General features: G+C 46.8%; 1 protein-coding gene across 1 annotated transcript in view; it reads left to right on the forward strand.

The window, feature by feature from the left end:
• Positions 1-2,374: 2,374 nt before the first annotated feature.
• Positions 2,375-25,541, forward strand: part of PTCHD1 (patched domain containing 1) — a 35,004-nt gene continuing 11,837 nt past the window's right edge. Inside the window, exons 1-2 of the mRNA XM_061453272.1 lie at positions 2,375-3,231; positions 16,280-16,940. Of these exons, the coding sequence (XP_061309256.1) occupies positions 2,803-3,231; positions 16,280-16,940 (1,090 nt within the window). The 5' untranslated portion in view covers positions 2,375-2,802. The remainder of the gene's footprint in view (positions 3,232-16,279; positions 16,941-25,541) is intronic.

Below are 25,541 nucleotides of genomic sequence, written 5' to 3' on the forward strand. Positions count from 1 at the left end.
GCAGCAGTGGTCAGTAACAAGGCGATTTCACTATCTGCAGAGTCAGGAGTACATAGGAGGTCTTGCCTTTGGTTTGGTAACACACGCAAGACGCTCGCGATGTTGCAACATTCTCAGTGTGGTTACAGCACATGCTGCTGAGCTGTGTTTCCAGTAGCATGTTGAGCTGCCTATCCCACTTATGTACATCCCTCCCCTTCAGGCACTCCCCTCAGCAAAATGGCAGGCCAATTCCCTGGGCTAAAGGGAGGCAGAATTTCTGTTAGATAAAAATCGATGACTACCTTTGGAAAGAAATCATTTCCACTGCAGCTAACAGCTCAGTCTGATGCTGGTTACAGTAGGCAAGAAATAAGACTCTGCTCTGGGAAGACAGAGGAACACCCAGCAGAGCTGCTGATACATCGACTTTCCTCTCTGCCCCTGCAAAATGGATATATTACCTCTGGCTTACACAGTGTTAACGTGCTTGGAACTGGGCTGAATGTCAGGTCCTCAAACTAGTTTTCCAGGGATACCTTGGAGACCTGTGCGTCAGCTACTGGGTGGTTGCTGAAATAACTAATAATCCCCTTCATTTTTAATAATGATAAAAAATGTTTAATGGAGAAAAAAAAAAAAAACAAATGGCACAGGTGATACTGTCAGCAGCAATGACAGCAGCTCTTTACTTGTTGCTAATGACATAAGGCACTCTGCGTATTCTGGTGTTTCTCCTTGATACACAGCAACATGTCTGTGCCTGTGTTGTGACTGGTGTGCAGCTGGAAACAGGCAGCGAGGGGAAAGCACAGGACTGGGAGGCAAGAGACCCAGGTTCGGCAGCCTCACCTCGTATCAAGCTTCACCCAGACTTGGCCCTGCTCCTCTCCGATGTCTGTGCTTCCACTTCCATTTCCATTGCTGAGGTTCTCTTCAAACTATGTACAAATGATTTTTTATTTTTTTTTTAATCTTAAACTGATTGAGGACTGACACAAGCAGCAGGCATGATCATGTGATAAACCCCAGAATCCCTGGATCAGGCACACCAGATGGCAGCCTCCAGGTAGAGTACTACCAGGAGCATTTTCTGGGCTTGGGCACAAAACCCAGAAGAACCAGGGAACATGGGGACCTTACTGGTCATAATGGGACCACTCAATCAAGCCATTCAGTCACCACAGTAGAAGCAATGAAACACAAGAGTTTAGCATTCTAGCTGGTGACCCAGCTGCGAGCAAGGAGACGGGAATGATGTCAAGGAGGTTTTGTGCATGAAGTATCTGTGACAAAACATTAGCTTAGGTCAGACACTACTGAAATGTAAAAGGAAGGATGACTGCCAGCTTATCAATAATCAAAACAGGGAGCTGCTGCTGTTTCAAGCTGCAACACGTGTAACAGCTGTCAAACAGAAACTTCCTTTTTACCGATTTGTAAAACCACCGGCCCGGGTGGTAGATGGGCTCCCAAAACCGGCACCTTCAGTTTAACGAACAACAGCTAAGGTCCAGCTGACAGCGGCATGAGCCCACGTACACGCCTATGCCAACGGCCACTGACACGACCCACACTAGCACTGCCGCTCGTTTCCGTTATTAAACTGCAATTTGCGTTTACGAATGAGACCGTCCCCAGCGATCGCACCCCGCGGGGACGAGATATACCCACGCACAGGTGGTGGCCGGGGTTGCCGGCTTGTGTTTAGGGGAGCGGCAGTGCGCTCCGGTACCGCACAGCACTGTACCGCATCTCATCGCATTGGCAGAAGCGGCGGCGCTAGCGCGCGGGCCGCTGCCGGAGCAGACCGGGCGGCTCTGGGGCCGACGCCGGGTTGCGGGGGTCGGCGAGACGAGCCGGGGCAGACCCGCCGCCGGCTACCGGCTTCCCTAATGGGCATGTGCGGCGCTCGCACATGCCCACTCTGGCCGCGCGGGGCGGCGGGCTATACCGCGCTGCAGCCGCCGCCGCGGTAGGCTGCTCGGCGGGAGCGCGGGGCGCGCCGTCGGGCACCCCGCTCCGCGGCCCCGCGCTATCCCCGGGGGAAGCGCCCATACGTCTCTGGCGGCGAGTCCCCGAGCCAAAGACCCCCACGAAACACACCCAACTGCCCCTCCACGGGAGGCGGCCGCTCCGCGGCCCCTGCCGCTCCCCCGTCGGTGATACGGGCAGCCTGCGCTACCCGGCCGTCCCGGGGGCGGCGGTGCACGCGGCGGCTGCGGCGGGCGGAGCCGGCCGGCAGCCGGGCCGGGCGGGGCGGGGCGCGCCGCCGCGTCCCGAGCGCGGCCCGCGGGGCGGCCCCGGCGGGAGGCGCGGCGCTGCGCCCCGCCGCCCTGTGGTAGGCGCCGCCCGGCGTGGCCCCGCGCCCCTGTGCGGAAGGCGGCGGGGGCGCCGCGGAGGGCTTCCCGCGCCCGCCCCGCCTGCCGCGGCAGGGGGATTAGTCAGCAGTCTGCGGGCAGCCCCGCTCCCGCGCAAACTCCGCGGTGGGGGCGGGGAGCGGAGGCGCCTGCCCCTTCCCGCGGCGAGGGGCGGCGGGGCCGCGGCGGCGGGGCTGCCCCCCCCACCTGCTGTCCGCGCCGCCGCTCCGCGGCCGCGGCGAGGGGCGGCGGGTTGGCAAGTGAGGCAACGAGGCGCTGGAAACTCCTCCCGGGAACGGCGGCGTTGCGGGAGGACGAGCGCCCGAGCCGCCCCGCTCACGGAGCCAAGCGGGAGTGCACACACTCGCGCACACACACCGCGCACACCGCACGCTCGCGGCGGCGGCCCCCGGCCCCCCGCTGCCGCTGCCGGCAGTGAGGCGGCGCCCGGCGGGGCTGCCCCATGGTCTTGCGGGGGCCGTGGGGGAGCTGCGGGGGCCCCGGCGCGGCGCTCGCCCTCCTGCGCGCCCTCCGCACTAGGATGTTGCGGCAGGTCTTGCACAGGGGGCTGGGGACGTCTTTCTCCCGGCTTGGCCACTTCGTCGCCAGCCACCCAGTGTTCTTCGCCTCGGCGCCCGTGCTCATTTCAATTCTGCTGGGCGCCAGCTTCAGCCGCTACCAGGTGGAGGAGAGCGTAGAGCACCTCCTGGCCCCCACGCACAGCCTGGCCAAGATCGAGAGGAACCTGGTGGACAGCCTCTTCCCGGTGAACCGCTCCAAGCACCGTCTCTACTCCGACCTGCAGACGCCGGGAAGGTACGGCAGGGTGATCATCACCTCCTTCCGCAAGGCCAACATGTTGGACCAGCACCACACCGATCTCATCCTCAAGGTAACAGCGGCGGGTTCTTGGCCCCGGGCACCGCCACCCCCGAGCCTGGCCCGGCTCCCCGCATCCCGCCACTCCCGAGCCCTCTCTCTGCACCTACCTGGGACTGCCGGGCTCACGGACCCACCCGTGCCGAGGGTGCTGCCACCGCGGATACCCGGTCACCTCCCTGCAACAGTTGGGATGCCTGCCCGTCCCGGCAGCCGGCTCAGCGCTCCATGCCAGCGCCGGGGGCTCCGCTGCCTTTCCCTTTCCCCTCCCCTCCCCCCCCCCCCCTTGTTTTTTCAGTCTTTTTCCCCTGTTGTGGTTTGACTCGCTTTGGGTGAGCGAGAAGGGCAGGCTGCTGGCTAGAATGATTTTTCGGTGCCTCTGTACTCGCCCTGCAGCCGTGTTACTGAGTTAGGGCGACTCGGGCTTTGATAAACTTCAAAAACAGTTAGGTACCAAGGTGCCAAGCTGCCTAGAACGCTTTTTGGGGGCTGCTGCTGTGCCTGGGCTGCACTTCTACCTGGAGAGGGATCACACAAAAGCCCCTTCTCACCGCTTATGAAGGCAAATGACATAATTCAGCTGATTATTTTTAGCGGGTAGTATTTCCCCCCCCTCCGCTCCCAACCCACTAGCACAGAAAATGCTGGTTTTGTAGCTGAACTAAAACGCAGCTCAGCTGTAGGTTGCAGGCATGGTGCAGCCTGCGCTGCCGGTACTAGTCAGAGCAGGCAGCGTCTTTCCCTGTCACTTGAGCGGCTCAGAGTGTGCGAGTCACAATCTCACAGGACATCTCACCGTACTAGATGTCATAACATGTCGGAAATATGCATTTTTTTTTTTGAGCTGGTACTGTAGTTTACACCCTGCTAGTTTAGCACAGCCTTGGAAGGAAAAGCAGGGAGGACAGATGCAAAACATGTCCATTAAGAGGGTCAAGTTCACCCGGGAAAAAAAGAAAGGGACATTTACAAATAACCAGAGGTGTGGCTAGCGCAGTCCTGCACGTTCTCACTGTTGCCGTGTGGAAACCCCAGAGACTCAGCATTGCTGCTTGCTTTTTCTGTTTACCCCTGAATGTCAAGCTGTCAGCCCACACAAAAAGCCAGGGTTAATTCCTTTTAATCGCTTTAGGGAGAGTCTCTTCTAAAATGGGAAAATAGATGCAATACCTATTGTAAGAGACTTTGGGGAGACCTCACTCTTTACTAAACAAGGAGATAACTATTACAGTGGGTTTATTTATATTTTATTTCCACTGTATGTACATACAGAACTATAACACAGAGCCACTTGGTATTTTGTCTTCCTTTTGACATATTACCCAATGGTAATGAGCAAACAGATTTAATGAGCATCAACTCATTAAGTACAGTAACAGAAATGTTACCGGCGAATGAGAAAACTCCAGAGAGATGATTTTCATTCCTTCATTTTCTTGTACCATGAATTGCATTCGCATCCAGTATGTGCACATTTACTCAGTCATAGGATAATAATGATAATGGATTTTTTTCTCTGTACCGCTTTCTCCAGAGATCTGTAGTTTTGTCAATAGCATAGTGGCACACAGATAAATGGTACTCAGAATCTTTCCGCAAGCGAACTTCTGCATAAGATGTATCTCATCAGCGGAAGTACTACAACTTACAAAGTTCTGTCAGTATTTAACACTTCCTCATTTTTAATAAACAATTTGCTAACAAAATGGTTATTTTTCATTTAGTGATGTAATGAACATTGCCATTTGACTGTTTACTCTTACTGTTAATCCGACATTGTCAGGCGTGTTTGATGCATTATTCCCAACTCTTTACTTATCTAATTAATTCCAGTATGTCTTGTGCAGAACAAATTATGGCCTTTGTCCTAATTATTTTTCTGTTTGTGGGCAAAGCCAGGCTCAGGCAGCTGCCTGTCCAACCCTGTGGACACCCCATGGATCAAAGCACAGGAAAAGAGGAGGGAGGACTCCTATCTCCCAATATTCTTACATCTGTGGTGATGCAGGGCTACGTCATTTTGTATTAACATGGCTCACCAAGGGAAAGGTGGCCACCAACGTTTTTTTATATATGTGCAGTTGCGTGAAGGGGAGAGAGGAGCAATGGCATCCCCAGCCCCAGTCCAGAGCCAACCAACTCGAAGTGCAGTGCTTGTAAATAAGTGTCCTAGGTGAAACCATTGAGTAATCCCACCTACATTCCTGAAAATGTGGCTGTGTAGGCAGAGTCAGGGCAGAGAAGCTATACAGCAGCATTTGCTTATCTTTCCGTTCCTGGGGAAGGATGACCTTCCCAGGGGAGAGGCTTTGCTTTAGAAGAGAGGTCAGGTCGAACACTAGCTCCTCCTGAGTGGTTGTTGCTGCATCTCCACCCACTAGCAGGAGGATGGGAGACCCAGGAGGACTGTTGCCCCAAGCAGGCACCAGCTGCTCTTGCAACAGTTCTTACCTGCTGTATCCCACCTCATCAGCCAGGGAGAGGAAGGAATGAGCCTTGAACAGCTTCAGCTACCTTAGTCATGTGGCAGCAGAAGGAGAAGATTTCCCCTGGTTTCAGCAGAGGAAGAAGTCATCTTCCAGCACTGTCTCCTTAGTAAAGCAATACAAAGTTTTGGGGTCTGAGCAGTTGAAATTGGAACGTAGCTGGCACTGTCAAAAGTTAATTAATACCCTAATCAATTAGTTAATGAAATAACTTCTTTGATGGCATCTCTAAAATACTCTGTCCAGCTTACTGCAAGTTTCTCATGGGCATGTTTCAGCCCAAGAAACTCGCTGTTACCACTATTAATGATACCCTGTTGGCTGGCTGGGAAGACATTTAGAGAAGGGCTCAGCCTCATGGCTGTCTCAGGTGTAGATCTCAAGCAGCACTCCTGGAGCAGGAGCTGCTGTAGGGCTCCCCACTGATGGCATGCATCTGCCAGCGCAACGCTGCTGGCACAAGACAGCAGCAGCCCTCTCTGAATGTACATGCTGCTCCACACAAGGTCTCTACTGTTTATTAGCAGGGAGGTGTGTGGCTGCTTTATATAATAGATTTGACTTGGAGATGATGACGAGTACATTTTTCATTGTTATTTTGTGTAAATCTCTATCCTTCATTCTCGCAACACCCCATAAATGCTTAAACCATTCTAGGTCTTCCATCCCAATGTTGTGTTTGAAGGTGGCATAGTCATTTACAGAAGGAAGGCAGAAACCTAATCATGTCCTGAATCGTTGGCCTTGAATAGATGATCCAACAAAAAGCCTTCGTAGAGTCTTGGATATGCAAGAGATGCATCCTGAGACTTGAGATGCTGTGGGAGGACAATAATGAAATTTTACGCACTGCTCAACCTGCTCTGTAGCTGAGCCGGCATCTTGTGCTGTTGGTATAGGACTTTCTTCCTCCATATTTCACTCTTTCCAGAGAGAAACAGGAAGTAAAAACGCTTAACTGAATAAAGTGTGCTTTTACCTCTGTATTTCCAAGAAATACTTGGAGAAACAAGCGTAACTGGGTTATTTGGTTTGGACCATCGTGCAGAAGTTCAGATGACTCAGATTTAAAGTTTGTAGGAATAGTCAAAGCCTAAATGCCACATAAATAGTGTTAGAGCAGCCCCCCACCATTTCATTGTGGTATTTCCACTTGCAGCTAGAAACTTGGTAGGTTGAAGGCATACAGAAGCACTGGAAACGCAGGTCTAGCCAGATTTTTGAGTCCCAGAAAATATATTCTGATTTAGCCAGAATGTGAGGCACCCGTTCTTTTGAGCCTGTTCATTCCTCTATACTTACAGTGAGTTAACTGCATTATACTATAAAAGACTTTTTATTTTTTAATGAAAGGTTTCCTTTTCTTGCAGAAGAATATCCTCTCTTCCCTTTATGTTACTGTGTTTGTAACAATAACACAGTACTAATTATTTCTTTGGCAAAAACTCCACTTAAGATGACAAGATCCAAAGATGAAAAGAGATTGAAATGTAACATGCTTTACTGAAGAGGATTGTATTTGCAGTTTGCCTCTGTGAAAATCTGTAGATGAGGGTTTATTTTATTTAAAGAAACTTCTGACTGCGTATTTTCAGACAGTGCTTGCACATTGCCTCTCTCATATAAACTAGCCATCAACGGATCTGGAAAACTGATTAAATATCTATTTGAACATGCAAGCAAATAGTAAAATTGCATATTTTGTTTTAAGGATACTTTTATTTAAGAACTGCACAACTTCTTTCTGCAGGACAAAACAGTTTAACTTCAAAATTTTACAGACTTCGTACTTGTTGGGGGTTTAAATTCTCTCTCTACTCCTTAATTATTATGTCCCTGCATGCTGTCTACAGTCTTCCCAGCTTTCCTCACTTATTTTCTACATGTGAGGAAACTCATGGAGGAAATAACCATATTTATGTTCCCCTGTCTGTATTTCCCACTGTGCTGCTGTGCAAACATGGCATGCTTAAGCCATTATTTTCCAAGTCGGTGGAAGTGGGTTCTGGTTGTTCAGCAGAGCCGAAAGCTGGGTCTGTCACAATCCTGGCTAACACAAGGATTTTCATTTTAAAACTTTCACTACTTCTGAATGCCTGGACACAGGCAGGCAACTGTGGGCCTACCAATAGACATAGTAGGTTTCCACCTTCTCTAGGCAGCTCCAGTACTAACAACACTTACGGGCAAGCAGTCAGCATAACAAATTTTGCTAAAAAAAAACCAAAAAATAAAGGATGAAGTAATGTCTTTACAGCAAAGCTGTAAGATGAGGGGAAGAGTCCTAATACAAGAAAAACAAGGGTGTGAAAGCAGCAGAAGTGCAACCCTGTTGTCATAGCAGCACAATGCTGCAGGGCTAAAATGTATCTTATGCGAAAACAGATGAGAATTAAGATACGCAGGTAAAATCTGGGCACAGCCAGGGAAGGGGGAAGATAAATAGCACACAGTGAGGGGAGCGTGGAAGACTGTGCAGAGACCCCCCCTGAGCTCCCGATGTCGGCAGCTCCTCGGTGTGGTTCCTGTGGGCGAGAGAGTTTGATCTCTCCTGCAGGCACTGGTCAGTGGCTGGAGCAGAAGTCCTGAAGTTGCCTGTACCTGGGAGGACAACCGCATCCCACTGGTCCCGGCCGCCCCCCTCCCCTGCTCCAGCAGTGCTGGCTCGGTTGGAGCTCCTCTGCTCTCCCTCCTGCCTTATGCCATGGTGCAATGCTTCCCTACAACCCTGCGCTCCAAGCTGCTGCCAACCAGGCAGCCCATGCTAGATGCCCAGCACCCCGTGTTGCATCCCCTTTCCTGCCTTGGAAGGTCAGATCTCACCTCACAGCTAACAAATAGAGTGCGTGGGGGATAGATTTTCTCAGTGCATGCCTGGACAGTTTACATCATCGCTCCAGGAAAGCACAGCAAGTGGGAAAGGCATTGGAAGCTCCATGGGTCACAGCCGTCAAAACCAGGCCACTGGTGCCCCAGGCAATGCTGCAGGGCTTGAGAGAGCTGCTGGGGCTTCCCAGCAACCAGTGCTGGGCTTCCAAAAAGCTGTGGCTGTGCCTTGCCTTTTAAGTTGGGGTTTACAGCAGGAGAACTCCCTCTCTCATATTGGAAGGGAGAACCAGGAGCTGAGTCGTTAATTAACATGATGGGCTGTGACCTTGTAGCTGTTGAGGTTTCCCTGTGGTAAGGAAGGGACTGTTTTTCACACTTCTGCTGGAGGAGCCCTTGGCAAGAGCCCACACCATGACTCCAGCCCCCTGAGAAGCAGTGTGAGGGTGGAGGGGTGTTTATGGAGGGATCTGGGGCACATGGGGAAGGCCACTGGTGGTGGAACTGGTGCAAGATAAGTCGCAGAAGCAAAGTTTTCATCTTTTTTTACCATCATGAAAGGTTGATCTCAGAGGCACACACCAGCCTGCACAGTGGGGTTTCTGCTGCCCAGTCTCCCTGTCCTCCAGCAGCAGTTGGCCCAAAAAATAGAGTGGGCTTCTCTCGGTGGGACAAATTCAGACAAAATTACCATGGCAGTTGTCAGAAGTAAGACGGCATTGATTGGAAAAGCTTCTCCACTTCAGATTAGAAAAGAAAAATCATAGCTAGCAATTTTCTGTAACTACCAAGAAGGCAGATGGAAATGTAAATGCACCAACATCTGCCACTTCGAGCACTAATAGTTGTCCCTCGTTTGATGACTTGTAGTTTGAACAATTTTTAGATTTTATTTACATGAAAATTGTTTGAAGAAAATATAATTCACCATGTTTTGGACAGCTAAAAAAAGTACTAGCAAAAATACATAGCTTGCATCTTAACGTCTCTTCAGGAAACCTGATTGTAGGACTGCTAGAAAAACAGCTCAGCTACCCACAGCGATCCTCACTGCATGCTCTCCAGCTGCAACTTCCAAGGTTTATCCTGAGCTGTTAGGATCTGCTGGCTTCCTCCATTGGCTGTGTGCATGCTCTCCATCCAGAGCAACTTGGTCAGGAGGCTGCTGCTCACCAGCCCCCTTTGAACCTCTGCCATGGGTCTCAGACTGATGGCAGGGCACAGCCACATTCTGGAGCTGTCTTGCCTTCCTTCTCTGCATCTTCTTCTGATGGAAATACACCTTTAATAGTTTAATTTTGCCCATGTTTGCAGAGCCCACGTTTTCTTTTGTCAGTTAAGCTGGGAACTGTGCAAGTCTTTTCCTTCTTACAGCATTTTTACATTTTGACTGAGGCCATCTCTTGAATAAAAAAGCACTCTGCAAAGGTGCAAAATGCCAGAGATTACTGATATCATAGAAAAAAGTGGAGAAATTTATAGCTATCCATTAAAGGCTTTTTCTCCTCTTCACTTTCTTTGGCACAAGTTACCTGTAAAAATTACCCAACTAGCAAACCACCTTCACATGAAAATCATTTAAAATCATTGTCTTTGTGCTTTCTAGTTTTTTCAGTCCTGAACCCAAAACAGTGATGAGATTTTAAGCAGTAATAGTGAGTTCATTCTTCACTTTATTTTTGAGCCTTCTCAGGCTTTCCTTCATAACCATGAAATCAGACATTTTTATTTTCTTTTAATGAAAACTGAGATTATTTTCTTTTTCGTTTAAATCACAATACTCCAGGCTCCAGGGCTCAGAGGAAAAACAGACTTGGTAAAAACTGCAGTAAAAGAATTGTAGGAGGTCACAACACTGACTAGAGTGATGCTAATTTTTAATTTGAACCATCAGATGTAGACTGAAAGACTAATCGGAGTCAGATAATATTAGATAATAGCAACAACAAGAAGTAATACAGCATTACAAAGATCTTACTCCTGCGAGTAAAACATATCTATGTGCCAGATCATCTGCAGTACAGGAGGACATCCATATATCTAGCTAGTTTTGTCTAGTTGGCCATATAGTTGATAACTGTATGTCACAGTCAAGTCCCTACAATGAGTGATGTCCCCTATAAAACACACCACGTCACTACTCAGCAGCAAAACCAAACACAGTTTTGCATTATGTATGATAAGTAGAAGGTAGTTGTACACATCCTTAATATTAAAAATGGTGGCTGTGACTCTGATCCTGCAGGAGTCGGGATGTCCTTCCATGAGCTGGGAATAGGAGCTTGGCAAGACTGAAATGTCCCATTGCATGTTGCTGTCACTCTTGCCACAGAGTTTCCGTGGGAGCAAAACCGTGCCACCAGACCCACGTGGGACACCAGTGGACACTGCACTGAGTCCTCACGCCTCGTCCCACTTGCCCATAGCTTTGATGGGGGTAGCAGATTGTGTAATGTGGGTTTAAAGGATTTCTGGGATTTGACCATTTTGGAAATGAATCAGCAGTTTCTAACCCCTCCCTGCTGGGATGGGATCTGTTTACTTCACAGGGAGGCTGCAGACTTTTGTTACCTGGTTAAACTGATAGGATTCTGGGAATACTTGCTCATTTTTAAATTAAAGAAAGGACTTCTGAACAAAGGAAAGGAGCTTGAGGTGTTCCTCACCCTGTTCTTGCAGCTCCCTGGATCTTCTGCATGGACTTAAGAAAAAAAAATCAAGCTTTCCTTTCTCTCCTGAATATAAATCTCTAGGTAAAACACCTTTGCCTTCAGCTTCAGCTTTGCTGCCACAGCTGAAAGTTGTGCCAAGCTCTGTATAGGGAAGAGCTATCATCTCACAGAGCCCAGTGCAAGGCTTGGCTATCCCAGGGCAGCCAAACTGAGCCTCCTGTGAGGCTCTGGTTCCTGGCACCTGCCTTCCTCTGCTGATGGCAGAGGTAGGAGGACCAACAGCCAAAAACAGCTTGAAGAAATCTTTGCAGCCACTGCTCTCTGAGGCCCTGGAGCAAATGGCTTAGCCCAGGATAAGCGAAAGGATTTCAGCTTTTACTTCTGGGCATACCTTCTGGGCCCACAGGGAAAAAGCCAATGAGGCAGTTTGATTTCACCACCTCTCATCTGTCAGCTGTACCACAGGCTGAAATCTGGCTTGGTGTGGAGGCATGAAACCAGCACAGCCCTCACCTGGAGGTATTCGCTGAAAGGGATTTGTCTCCTGGTTGAAACCACCTTTCCTGCCTGTCTGAAATAAATAACCAAGTGAGGATGGGACTTAAAGTAAACAAAGACCAAGGCCAAGACATTACCAAACACAAACAGTCTGAAGGAATAGAAAACACTGTTCTAGAAATCTGTGGTATGATACAGGACACACATACACACCATTTTTGGAAGGGAGAGGGGAATTTCAAGTGATGGTCATTGTTTAAGCAATGATGAAAGGGAGAAGTGAAAGTTACTGTTTCATGCCTGAGTGCTTTCAGGGACAGTGTGCCACCATGGCAAGGGAGCTTAGGCTATGCTGTGCAGTTCTCATACTGCAGTGCTCTGTCATCTCAGCAGCAAACTGCTTTTTGGTTCCTTGCACTGTTAGCTAGCTGAAAAAGCTGTGAGTGATGAGCAAGCAGTGCATGTCTCCCTTCAAGAAAAAATGTTCATTCAGCTTTTGTTATTCCTTTCAATCTCCCTTTCTTCTAATAGGATCAGTAAGGACAAGAAAACAGCTGGATAAATGAGAATCTGGTGGTCAGTCATTTGTCCCAGTATTAGGTGCCAGGTTTATTCAGAATATGGTTACTTGCCATTAAAATCTGCTGCACCGAGGAGTGCAATATGCATTGTGCATTAGCGCTTGCTAATGCTGTCCCCATCACGCAACAGCATTTACCATTTCCTGTTAACAAACTGAAGTTTCCTGGGGGACCTCCTGGTGTACCATAAGCAAAACAAACTGCAGACCGTGTAATCCCGTGAACTGGTAGGACATGCCCTTGTAACCTCTCAGACCTCCTGTTTTCTGTGGAAGGCAGTCACCCTGGGCTTTGGGTGTGAGCTCTGGATGCAAGTGGCTGCAGCTGAATCCCCAGCATGGCAGTAGAGAGGAGAGTGCCATGGGACTGCAGCTCTCAGTGCGGAAGAGGCAGCAGTCCTGCAGCACATGGGCTGCCACAGGCAAGCAAAGGGAGAGAGACAGCCTGCAGCCACACTGCAGCACGCTTCTGTCCTGCAACTGAGGTGACAGAGGGTTTTTTCCAAGGATCTTGTCTGTAAAAGCAGAGTGCAGGTGAAGTGATGCATTTGTCTTGAGGATGAAAGTCTCAGTCAGGCTTCCCAGAGCTGAGTCCTTGGGCATGCTGGGGCAGTGGTCGGCATGCTTTGCTGGAATGGAGGGAATGGCAGGTTTTCCTCCTCTTTGGCTGCTTGCCCCCAACTCAAGGCAACCAAATGTGGCCACTGGCAAGGCTCAGAGTGCATCTTATAGCTGCTTTAAACTGTACAAGCTTGCAGCCGGCTCTGGGGGCCGCTTGGCTGCTAGGATATGCCATGGTACAGAGCTGGCTGCCTGCTCCCCTTTCCTTCCCAAAGCCCCTTCGCCAGGAGGTGCGATGGTCAGGTCACCCCCACAGGTCCAGCCAGCATGGCTTTGCAGGAAGCATGGGGCCACTGCCACAGAACAGGCTCCTGCATCTGAGATGATCATTTCCAAGAAGAAATGAGTATTTTAGGTATGACATTTAGCTTCTAGCCTTTCACTAAAGATGAAGTAACAGCTGTGACACATGAGGTTATTTAATAACCTGAATATTAAAAGAAAGTGCTTCAGATGTAGAAGGAAGCAAACGCAGCAGTGAGGGAAGGTAGGTAAATAGCAAACACACATTGTTTGATAAAAGTTGCGTAACAGTTTAGTTTCTTCTGCATTGTGTCACTCAGTGGATCCTCTCTGAAGAAGTTGTATTGTGAATCTAACACAAGCAGTAATTTTTTTCTGTTCCTCCTAGTTGTCCTCAGCTGTGCTTCTTCATATGACATCTCATTTTACAGCCATTGTCAATGAAAACCATGCAGTAGCTGCCATCGTAAAAAGAATTAAAATCAGATACCTGTCTTTGATTCAGCAAATAAGGGCATTTTCCCCAAACTTTAATAATTGAATTTGTGTGCCTAAACAGCACTTGCAAAGCAGAGCTTTTGCAGACACAGACGTGAAAGACAGGAAGAATTCCCCATACAGGTTCAGTTCTTTGGCATGTTCCTGAAAACCTTTTAATTTGCACAACTAACTTCCCAAATGAAACAAAAGCTCCTAATGTGTTGCACAGACAGTTACTTCTTCTCCCACCACGATTGGGAATTTTGCCTCTCACCGTGGCCAGGTACTGTGTTCTCACAGTACCTTGAAAAGATTGCTTAGTTCAGTTAATTTCTCAAACCTATCTTTCTAATGTCAATATTGAATTGTTGTTCTATCAAAAAACTAAAACTTCTCAGATGGGGAAAAATACACCCCTAAGCTAATAGAGAAACAAGTTGAGAATATAGGAATTTTGTTGTCTTTGCTTATATGATGTCATATCATCCTGAGGAACTGAGGCAACATAACTAAATTTATACCCATCACAGATTATGCAATGTCATCACAAAGCAATCAGATTCATAGTACCGTACTAATGTTGGGTTTTTTTCTATGATTGGTCATAAATACCACACAAAAGACACTATGACTATTTCATTTCATCAGATACATGATTTTGGCTGTGAAACATTTTGTCCATTGCCACCAGATGAGTATATAAGCTCTACTGCTCTCCCTGTGTTCTATTTTTTAATGAGTGTTTGTCTTCAGAAAGGAGCTGGTTCCATTAAATGTCACCTGATCCCAGCCTCTCCACTGGGCATAAGAGCCTCCGTGCCCTCTTTGTGTTACAGCAGAAAACAGTATGTGCAATTAGAAAAAAAGAAAAAAATCACATCCATGTAGCGAGTTCTCTGTGTCTTGCTCAAAATCTGAAGACATAAAATAACTATATCCCCGTTAAGGAAAAGAAATTAGAGGAGTTCTTAATTTGGCTCTTCAGCTCCCTGAAAGAGCTGTGGTCTCTCCACTTTGCAGGTAATGGAAGGCTTCTCTTTTATCAGCCCTGCTTTTGTCGCCACACCTTTGCAATGCTCCTTCCATCATTTCCCTGGGTGTAAAAGGGACCAAAGGATAAATCCATGCAGTTCTTCAGAGCAGATCTGTGATCATAGCGTCAGACGTGGCCACCCAAGCAACTGGGCTGTACAGACTGCCATGTCCACAGGGTCATTTGGAACAAGCAGCACAAGGGCTGAGCATCTCTCTGCATCGTCCCTGCTCACACCTTGAGAGGATCGCATGACTCAACAAGCCATGCACAAAGCATATATCCAGCAGCATGCAGGGGCCTCTGGCATTTGGGATGTTGAGTCCCCTCTATGTCACCTAAAAAAGGGCAGAAAGAGTCCCTTCCTGAACTTTTGTGGTTACCCACCATGAAGGACATGAAAGCCACAGGGAAAATCTGCTCAGGCTTCTGGTGCTAGTTAACATAGTCTTGGCCTCAGCAGCATCCTTATGGAAGGTCTTGGAACTCTACACAACTGGAGTGACACGGAGTTAAATGGTGGTGGTGGTGGGTGAGGCCTGTACATTTTGTAAGGAAAATGTGCAAAAAAACCCAGTTTGCACTTTGCTAATGCTCCCAACATTAGAAAATTCAATATTTTACTTTTGAAAAACATTACAACTCCACCTGTTAGGGCTATTCTTTCAGATCTTTCAGATTTCTTGCCTCTTCTGTGTTGACTAAAATGGATTCATAAAAGGTTACAAGAGTTTTCTATATTTTTTCAAGAGGTGAGGGTAATTTTTCTGCCTTCCTGATGCTCAAAAATAAGCAAATGTGCTTTAGGTCAGAGCTCAGGAATGGCAAATTTCAGAAGGTTGACAAACAACTTACAAAGGAGGCTGCACTAAGAGCTGCTAGACCAGGCAATAAGCGGTAATAACTTGCAGTCCCTAAAATTATGGGTCCTTCCCTGGTTAACTGAACCTCTCAGAGCAAGAAAACTGATGTCAGTCTCTGCCATTGCTTCCCACTCTCAGACTTGTTGAGGATTTGATGGGGGAAAGAGGGAGGGGGAAACAGGGCAAGATGAATTAATGCCAGTTATCCCTGCTACACGGACAATCTCTACACTTAGGACATGCTTCTGTAGCCTCAGAGCTAGTGCTAGTCCCCTGCTGCTGCCAGGTTGCCGGTATACCCACACAGGTGGCATCCCTGGCCCCATTACTCTTATGCCTTCTGTACCTGCAGTTTATCTGTTAGAGAGAGTAATTTGGCAATCCTGAGCACGACAGAGTCCCCGGAGATGGCCAGGCTGTAGCGCTCCCTTTGATGTTCACCCCGATCACTTGAAAGTGGAAGTCCAGGCCTTTTGAGTTTGCTTATTTAGAGAGGCCAAACGGCAGGTGTACCTGGCACAGATGCAAATCACAACCCACCAAAGTTACCAGCAAGGGATGCAAGGGAATAATCCTGCTATTTTAATGCATGTTTCCTTTTTTTGCAATGAGTGTGCTATTAATACTACAGTTACCAGAACTTCTGTTGTTGTTGCTTAGATCGAATAGGAAAGGGAGGTGAGGAGCCGCTGTTGTTCTGGCTGCTGCTGCGTGAGATGCACTGATGAATAACGTATGTGATTTCTCTTTCCCTTGTAGCTGCACTCTGCTGTGACCAGGATCCAAGTTCAAAGACCTGGTTTCAATTACACGTTTGCCCATATATGTATCCTGAACAATGACAAGACATGCATAGTGGACGACATAGTGCATGTACTGGAGGAATTAAAGGCTGCTCGTTCTTCTAATCGAACTAATTTTGCAATCACTTATCCGATTACTCACTTAAAGGATGGCAGGGAAGTGTATAATGGGCATCAGCTTGGTGGGGTTACTGTGCACAGCAAAGACCGGGTGAAGTCTGCAGAAGCCATTCAGCTCACCTACTACTTGCAGGCAATCAACTCCTTGAATGACATGGTGGCAGAAAAGTGGGAATCCATTTTTTGTGACACTGTTGAACTTTTCCAGAAATCCAACAGGAAAATCAAAATGTATCCTTTCACTTCTTCTTCGCTGAAGGAGGATTTCCAGAAGACAAGCAGGGTGTCAGAACGCTACCTGATCACAAGCTTGGTCCTTGTGGTCACCTTGGCCATTCTCTGCTGCTCCATGCAGGATTGTGTCCGCAGCAAACCCTGGCTTGGCCTGCTGGGATTGCTGACCGTGACCCTTGCCACCCTGACTGCAGCTGGGATCATCAATCTCACTGGTGGGAAATACAATTCCACCTTCCTGGGAATCCCCTTCGTCATGTTAGGTAACTATTTCCTATCTCCTCTCTCTTTTGTGTGTTTTGTGCCTCCCTGACGCATTTCCCAGCAAGCAGAGAAGCATCACTGCATGGCTCCCGGTGCCTCCTCCCTGCCAAATCCACACAACCTTTTTCCCTAAACCGTTTGTGCTGCGCTGGGGTGTTAAAATCATGCCTGTGGGCTCCGGTGCAGCATAGCACCCTGCTGTAGGATGCAGTGCCTGTGCAGTAGCAAGGAACAGGGATGCACAGAAGTGGAGAGAGGGAGCCCAGCTGCTTTTCTGTGAATGTTTGATTCTGGGTTTGGTAGCCAGCATTGGAGGGAAACATTTGTAGAAGTCCCCGTGCCACAATGACAGTGTCAGCTGTTCCAGTAACTCAAAGGGGCGCTGTGTTAGGCATGAAGAGAGCGCTGGGTCCTTCAGAGGGCAGAGCAGTGCTGTCATGGCTTGCCAGGCAACCTGTCTGTGGGATAAGGGCAGTGGTCGGTTCTGGATTGCGTTTCTCCTGGTGCTCCTGTGTTGGCTGAGTGAAAGTAGGGAGGGTTTCACAACAGTGGCATGGAGAGCATTGCTTCCCTCAGTCAGAACGGCCCCGTCCACGTAGTGCCAGAACATCCCCTGGTGGAGGGCTATGAGGGGAGCACCAGTGGCCGCTCCCTGGCTCTGGTGCCAGCCGAGGCATATTCATTTTCCCGGTTGTTGTACCGCCTTCACTCACCGCAAGGTGTGGGGTAGTTTCATTTTGTTTTCTTTTCCTCAAGAGTACGAAGGAGGAGGAGAGAAGATGGTCAGCTTGCTCCCAATCCAAAACTGGTGCCCTCTCTTGTTGGCACCAGAGCATTTGTGGGGATGCCATGCATTGTATCCAAACAGGCAGGAGGACTTCACGGGAGACAAAATGAGAGCTCTGGAGAGTTCACAGCCTCTTTGTTTGTGTTTGGTTCATAACCAGTGTGAAAAGCTTTGTGAACTGTAGGTGTTTAATATGTCCTCATTCACGCCATTATTCATTTGTGGAGAATAATACATGCATTGATTTGATCACAGCTTCCCCAGCTGAAAATCAGTGCTCAGTAATACTTCAGGTTTCAAGTGTAAGAGTGTCTCCACTGACTTAGTCACATCGTGTAGTGATATGACAGATTTCAGCACAGCTATTTTTATATCCAGTGCCGTGTTCCTATGCCATGCTCATACTGTAGCTGTGGTATTGTTGCACTTTAATTAAAGACTATGCTTCAGTGCATCACACTCCCAGTTAACGTACAGAATATATTCAGTGACAAAAAGAATTCAGCTGCATTGCACTGGCTCTCATTTTCAGATGACATCCATGAAAATTAAACTGTATCATAATCTGGAGGAAATGCAGCATGAGAAAGAGTCAAAAGAAGGCTATCTTTCTGACCTACGTCTTTGGTTTCTTTTGTGGGTTTTTATGCCTGTGCATTGTTATAAAATTCAATTCCTCAAACTAAGTAGTGTATATTACATACGATATTAGGGAGGTGTGTTGCAAGAGCAGTAGAAAAGCAGTCTAAAGTCCAGCTGTACAAAATGAAAATACCTGGGGAAAGCAACTCAAAAATATGAAATATTAGCTCTGCTTAGGGGTCAAAGCATCTGCTTGCTGGTACAACCTTTCACTAATAATGACTATCTTAGATTTGAAATCCTTAAAGAATTACAGATAACTATGAAAAGTTTCACACTTCTATTTTAATGCTCCTTTAACTGCCGAGCTGTACAACCAACTCTGCTTTTCTTCTCCGTTTTTTTCCCCTTGGGTTTTTTTTTTTTTTGTCTTGCCTAATTGAAGTATTCTACTCTTACAAGGAGTAGGTTTCAAATACGGAGCTCACCTCTCACTGTGAACGAGTCAAGACAGAGCAGTCAAGCTCGTATGAATCTTGCCTGCTTCCCCAGCTACATAAAGTCTCCCAAGGAGCAGGAATCTCAACGGGTGGACAGAAGGCACTAAAGGCATACATACTGGAATTTTTAATGGGAGCTGTTTTAAACCAGCAGAGAGCTAGAAAGGGAGGGTTTCTGGGTTTTTCTCCTGCAGTGCATTTCAAAATTTATTTCATTCCTCTATGTTGTTTTGCTTATAAAGGGTGGTTTAAGTCAAGGTAACTGAAGGCTGGAGACACAAACCACCTTCTGTTATGGCCCACTGAACTGCTTCCACTTAATTTCAGTGACCGTCAGATTAGATCATAGATAAACTGACCTTTAGAAAGCTAAAGGATTTCTGGCTAACAGTGTAGCCCTATTGCTATTAATCATACTCTTATGGCTAAAAGCAAAAATTAAATAGAAAAAATTACTACACTGGACACATTTCAGGCAAGGCCCCTTTACTGGTATAAATCATTAATGAAGTTTATAGCAGCTGAGGATTTTTAAGTTTTTGTCAGCATCGTGGAGCCAGGGAGACACAATCCAGACATCATCTGCTCTCTGCCACAGGGCCAGATCATGTCTTTCTTAACAGATAACTTCTCACCCTGTATTTTGTTTCCTCCTGGGCCGCTTCCCCCTGTGTTTCACTGCACTACTGCGACAGCATTTGCATCATGTCTAACCTGAATTCCCCTTTTGCAACTCAGCTGTTCTTTTGATTTATCCACTGCATCTGGAAAACTATTTTATTTTTCTTTGCATCTTTGGGACCACTCTCACTTGCCCAGTTCTATTCCCTTTCATCCCAGGTTTCCTCACGCTATGCCTACCAGACTTCCAGCAGTCTTCTTGCTTTTGGCCACTCCACATCTTCCATGGAGTGCGGTGCCTAAATCCAGGTGCAGGATTCAGGCCGAGGCTTTCAGCAGCAAGTAGAGTAGGAGGATGATTTCACACATCTTGCATATGGCACTCCTGTTCATACATCCCCATATGACATTCATCTTTTTCTCAGCAGTATGAAATGGTTAGCATTTGGTTGATGGCACATGGCAATTCACTGATTCTCCATGTCACTTTCTACCCTGTTTGCACAATTAGCTATTCCAACCAACATGTAAAAGTTTGCCTCTTCATTAAGTCCATCACTGCCCTTCCAAGATGCATTAGCTGAAGTTGGTCAGCAATGTTTTGCAATTATTCACTTTTCATACTTTCAAGAATTACTTTCTGAATAGTTTAAGTAGTTTGTCCAGTCACAAGCACATTCTGATAATTTGGGAGTATCTCTGCAAAATACTCTGTTCAAGGTGCTTTGTAATACTAGATTTTAAAAATCTGTTTTCTGTAACATCCCTTCTGCACCAATCATTTCAAAGAGCAAACAAGCTACAGTGAAGGGTACCAGCATCTGTAGGTGTTGAATCCTTAGCCTTTGCGTCAATAAGACAATTCTAAGTTACTAAATTATCAAATTGCACTATTAAGCTCAGGCTGTGTAAGTGTAGGCAGGAACATCTTTTGCCTACCAACCTGTTAAATATGACATACTGGTTTAAACGCTTCATGCTTTGGTTTTAATCACTTTCATGGTAGTTTATTCTAATTTATTTTACTTTTTAATGAAGGCAGGTTATTGTAACCCAGCTCACAAAAGGTGTCTCATTAAGTCAAATAACTCAGTCACTGATGACTGACTACTGTAACAATTTGTATGTTGTGGCAGGTTTCTTTTTAGCCCTCACTGGTTGCTAACTGAATGGCAAAAATTGAAGCCAGCAGAGATGTTGCCAGAAATCTCTTTCCCCAGCAGGCACCAAAAGAGCAGAGGTACCCTTTGGTTATCAGCGGTCACTAGCAGAGAGGGGAGGGCAGGCTGGCTGCAGCCACTCTTTTCTCTAGGGGCATCTTGTCAAGTCAAGCTGGGAACTGTTCTTCAGCTCTGGATTTATATAGGTACTTCTAATGTGAAAGTGAAGCCTAAAACCTGCAAAACTTGGCAGGCTCTTACCATTCGTCTGGGCATATTTTGAATTAGCATATGCCTCTGGTTTTCTTTTAAACTATCATCTGCATTTTTCAGTGTGTAAACAAGAAATTTAAGGACAAGATTATTCACATGTCTAGTTCATGTGGAATCGTTTGCTGAGCAAAGACTATTCATTTTTGACCCCAAGAACCAAAAAGTTTAATTCTTCAATTTGGTTGAATTTAAAATAGCTGATTTATAGTGTCAGCTGAAAAGCAGAATGAAAATTCCGATTTCCTATTGCCTAACACATTAAAAATTACAGATGTTTGGTCTGGCACAGATGCTAATGTATTCATCATAAGTTTCCCTTCCACATTAAATGTTGTTTAATAAATGCCAATCCTTTAAAAATACCAGTTTCCTCAAAAAGAACAGTGTTACCAAACAAACCACTGGGCAGCAAGCAGCTCTGGCTGAACAAGTTCTTGGCATGACTTTTTTCACTTCCCAGAGGTGGAGCACAACATCTAACTTAGGGACTCAAACAAAAATTGCAACATTGCCCTTTCCACTGAAGAGAAAACTAGCAGTCTGTTTCCTATTCCTTCAGGAACTCCTACAGCTTATTTGGGGAGAGGCGGCTCTCTTCAGCTGCCAAATTCGTGAAAAGCATGGGCTCAGTGAAATCACGGTGGAATGCCAGGCACTGCCAGATACGGGCATACAGGGATGCAGGGCCGGCTCCACGGGCTTATATTTAGCCTCCGATGCTGGCAGGGTAAAACCAGCTAGCAGTTACGAGAGCAGATTGAGCCTGCAGCATGCTGCAGACGGAAATGATAGCCAGCCTGTGTGAAGCTCAGCAAAACAGGGATGAATGCAAATACCTGTTCTTACAACCTCACATCCCTGTCAGTACACCCTTTCTGGGAAGAGAGAAGGGGAAAATGGTCAGCAGAGCAAGTCCAGGGAGGGTTGACTGGGAAGGAGCACGTGGAAGCACGGGGAAGGACCAGGCAGGGTCCTCCTGAGGTTCAGCCACAAGTTGGGGTAAGTCAGGCAGAGAAGGAGACTATACGGGGCTGGATCTGGCAGGAGCGGGCACAGGAGCAGGAGAGGTACAGAACACTTTGGGAGGTACCTCGAGGTACCGGGGCTCCTAGGAGCACCTTGCAGATGCAGGGACGCATCCATCGCTTATCAGAAACACAGACTGTTGGATACATGCCTTCCACAGTCTTTGCTGAGGGAGGGATGTGCTGGTGAAGGAGTGAGCTGAGATACCTGTCCAGGGGTTTTATGGATACAAAAAGTTGGAGCAGCAGTGATGGGATTTGAGGTCAGAGACAGTTGGGAAAGAAGGTGAGGAGGAAAACACGAGGAAACAAAAGAATAGGGGAAGTCAGTGTGTTTGATGATGAGAGTGAAAAGCACAGGAGGGCAAGAGGATTGCTAAAGGTTAGGGACCATGAAGGCAGCAAGTAACTAAACCAAGGAAAGCAGGTAACAACCAGCGTGAAAACCCTGAGAGGACAATTGTGCTTGGGCCAGAAGGTTCAGCACGTTTGCTGGAGCTGGGCTCCTTCAGTTCTCTGAAAGAATGTGCTGGTTAGGAATTGCAGCATATTCCAAATTTGTACACTCTAAAGGCATTCATTATCCTCCCTATCAAGCACCCAAGTGTTTGCTATATTCAATAAAACTGAAGTGTCAACACTGGTTACCTACAGAGAGTTTCAAAGAGAGAGAAACAGCCCTGCCATAGGTCTCCCTGGTGCCTTTCAGTCCACGCTCAAAGGTAGCATTCACACACACACGAATGTTTGACTTTGTATAGTACTTTTGCACTGATTTTCCTGTTGCGAGTTAATAAAAATGTGAAGTTTACCAAGTCTCTCTTGTTTTTTTTCCCTGAACTAAGCTTTCTCACTCTCCCTGTCCAGCTGTCCCTCTTTGTGCTGGGAAGGAGTTTGTCCTCCCTCAGCTGGCTCCCTCAGCTTCCTGCCCCCCTGCCCTTTTCTCCCATCTCATCCATCTCATTTGCAGTTTCTGGCAGCCTCCTCCAGCAGGTCTCACGCATCTCCCTGCTCCAGGCCACAGCATCTCCTTCCTGATGCCTGCATAGCTCTCTGTACCTTTTGCTCCTCCCAAGCTTCCTTCATCTTTCTCCTGTTTTCCCCATCCCTGCCAGTGTGTCCCCTCTGATTTATTTTTTTCCAATTTCTCTCCCCTCCTTCCCTCTCCTCAGCTGCAGCTCCTGCAATTTTCCCAATATTCTTCAATAACTTCCTTTGCTCACAGACAGGTCCCTACCATACCCTGCAGTTGTATCTCAGCTGCTTCAGATTTCCCAGTTTTCCACCATTCATCCTTTCCTTTTTTTCACACTGCTGAAGGACTCCAGTTGTGCCCTGGAAGTACACTTGCTTTTTTGTCACTCCATCTGCTCAGCTTTCCCAGTTCAACCCTGTACAGTTCAGTTATAGTTCTGAAACATTCTGGGTTTTGTTCTTTTCATTCTTTTTCTAACAAATAAATAAAATTACCTGGGTTTATCTACCATGAGCAGAATCCCAGGCACATCACTTTCTTCATTATTCCTCTTTCCTCTCTTTTAATGCCTCAGTCCCTCAATCTCTTCCTGAGCTCTCTAAGCAGCCATGCATGTTCTCATACGTTATCCAGCCTTTCTGTTCCTCCTGGGGAAGAAGTAGGCTCCCAGGCCACCGCTCTTCACTCAGTGCGTCAGTGAACCATCTCACCAAAGTCAGTGTTTTGTACCCTAAAGTGAGATGATTAACCACTTCCTCCACTTCCTGGTCTCCCTCTCTCTAGTTCTTCTGAAGGATGATGCCCCAAGCCCCTTGAGGAACCCAATCACCAAGAAGCCACAAATGCATGAGAAGGAAATAGTCTTGAAATAAAAATAGTGGCAGAGTATTTTAGGCACTTGTATCAGCCCTTTCCCATGCAGCACAAAACCAGCAAGTAGAGCTTGCAGCTGGCCATGCATGATGACAACAACTGATGTGTCTGTTTCCCCTCCATCACCACAACCCCCAGTGAAATCCTTGCATGCATACATGCTTCTTGGCTTCAAAACTGTGTCCATGACTCAGTAAATATAATGCTTTTTGGAAAAGAGGAGCTGTATCTGTAGGAAGTCAATCTAGAAAACAGTTTAATACTGAAACCAAGTGCTATACAATCATTATTTCTCTTCACTGGTGGTGCTCCAGTATACACTTGTTGTACATGAAGTGTGTTAGAGGTGACACAGTACATTTAATGAGCATTCATTTATGCAAAGAGTAGCAGAAAGATGTTTTACTGTCTGCATTCTTTCAACTGCAGAGAAGTCAGTGCGTGCGATGGTTTAATGGAGGGCCTTATCAGAGATGTCCCAAACAGTAAAAGGTACTGCAAGTGTGGCTCTGACATCCTCATTTTCTTCAACTGGAGAAGTCCCTCAAGAAAAACTACCATATATATGAAAATAAACTGGAGGTTCAGTGGTAAAGAAAATCAAGCCTTTGCTATCTCTCTATATATGTAGGAATATTACATATATGTTTATGGTATACTTTACATACTGGACTCATGTGGTCAATGAAGACCTGGGGAAGGTCAGCAAGAACCAATGTGACCTTTCATTTGAAGTCTTTCTGCGAGAGAGATGATCCACATTTTGGGCTTCTAATAAATTATATCCTCCAAATAGGCAATAGCCAAAAGGCACATGTGGCCGGGAAGGAGCCTGCCATTTTCAGGTCATGAGACCTTTGCATTCTGGCACATGATGCTGGCAGAGATGGATAAAGTTAAATTGGATTAAGTTAAATCTTGGTGCTTGATGGAAAACCCAGGTAGAGTTCCAAACTTGTAATTTTTTTTCTTCTTTTTTTTTTTAATCAGTAAAAATAATAGGTTGTATGTACTTTAAAGCTTTTTGAATGTTGTCTTTCACTTATAACTGATCTATATATCGTGAGCAACAGTAATGACAAACATCGCTTAAGCGGGAGAATTTAAGGGTATGTCTGTGATGTTTTAGTTGCAGCTTTCTCACCCGAAATGAGGACTTGAAGTGTGGTAAAACAATCCATATTCCACTGGCCCATATTCCACTGGCCCATATTCCACTAGGACAACACTCCTAGAAGCCAGCGTTATTTTGTCTTGTGGGCTTAGAAATTTAAAACAGATTTTGAACATGATTTTGCTCAGATATACTCACTGTGTTATACTCTTGTCTTCAGGAGCTGTCATGTACTGTATGTCACTTGGCTGTTCTATAACATGGCATAAACGGTAACCTTTCACAGGTGACTGCAGGTAGCTTTCATTTACCTTCAAGTAATTTTTTTACACAGCAGGCATATAATCTGCCAAAAACTTTGTGAAGAAAATCAGTCTGCAGTTTTCATAGAATCAAAGAATGGTGCGTTAGAAAGGACCTTAAGGTCATCTAGTTCCAGCCACCTGTCATGGGCAGGGCCACCTCATACTAGGCCAGGCTGCTAAAAGCTCATCCAGCCTTGCCTTGAACTCTGCAGTCACAACTTCTCTAGACAGCCTGTTCCACTGCCTCACCACCCTCACAGTAAAGAACTTTTTCCTTGTATCTAAGCTAAACTTACCCTGTTCAAGTTTGAACCCATTACGACTTGTCCTATCACTACAGTCCTTGATAAAGGGTCGCTGCCCAAGGCTGCCTTCAGATACTGG

Source organism: Pezoporus flaviventris, unplaced genomic scaffold (genome assembly GCF_033815535.1).
Source record: "Pezoporus flaviventris isolate CSIRO_AGI_PZ_B2104156 unplaced genomic scaffold, CSIRO_AGI_Pfla_v1 ptg000015l, whole genome shotgun sequence".
NCBI classification, from domain to species: Eukaryota; Metazoa; Chordata; class Aves; order Psittaciformes; family Psittacidae; genus Pezoporus; species Pezoporus flaviventris.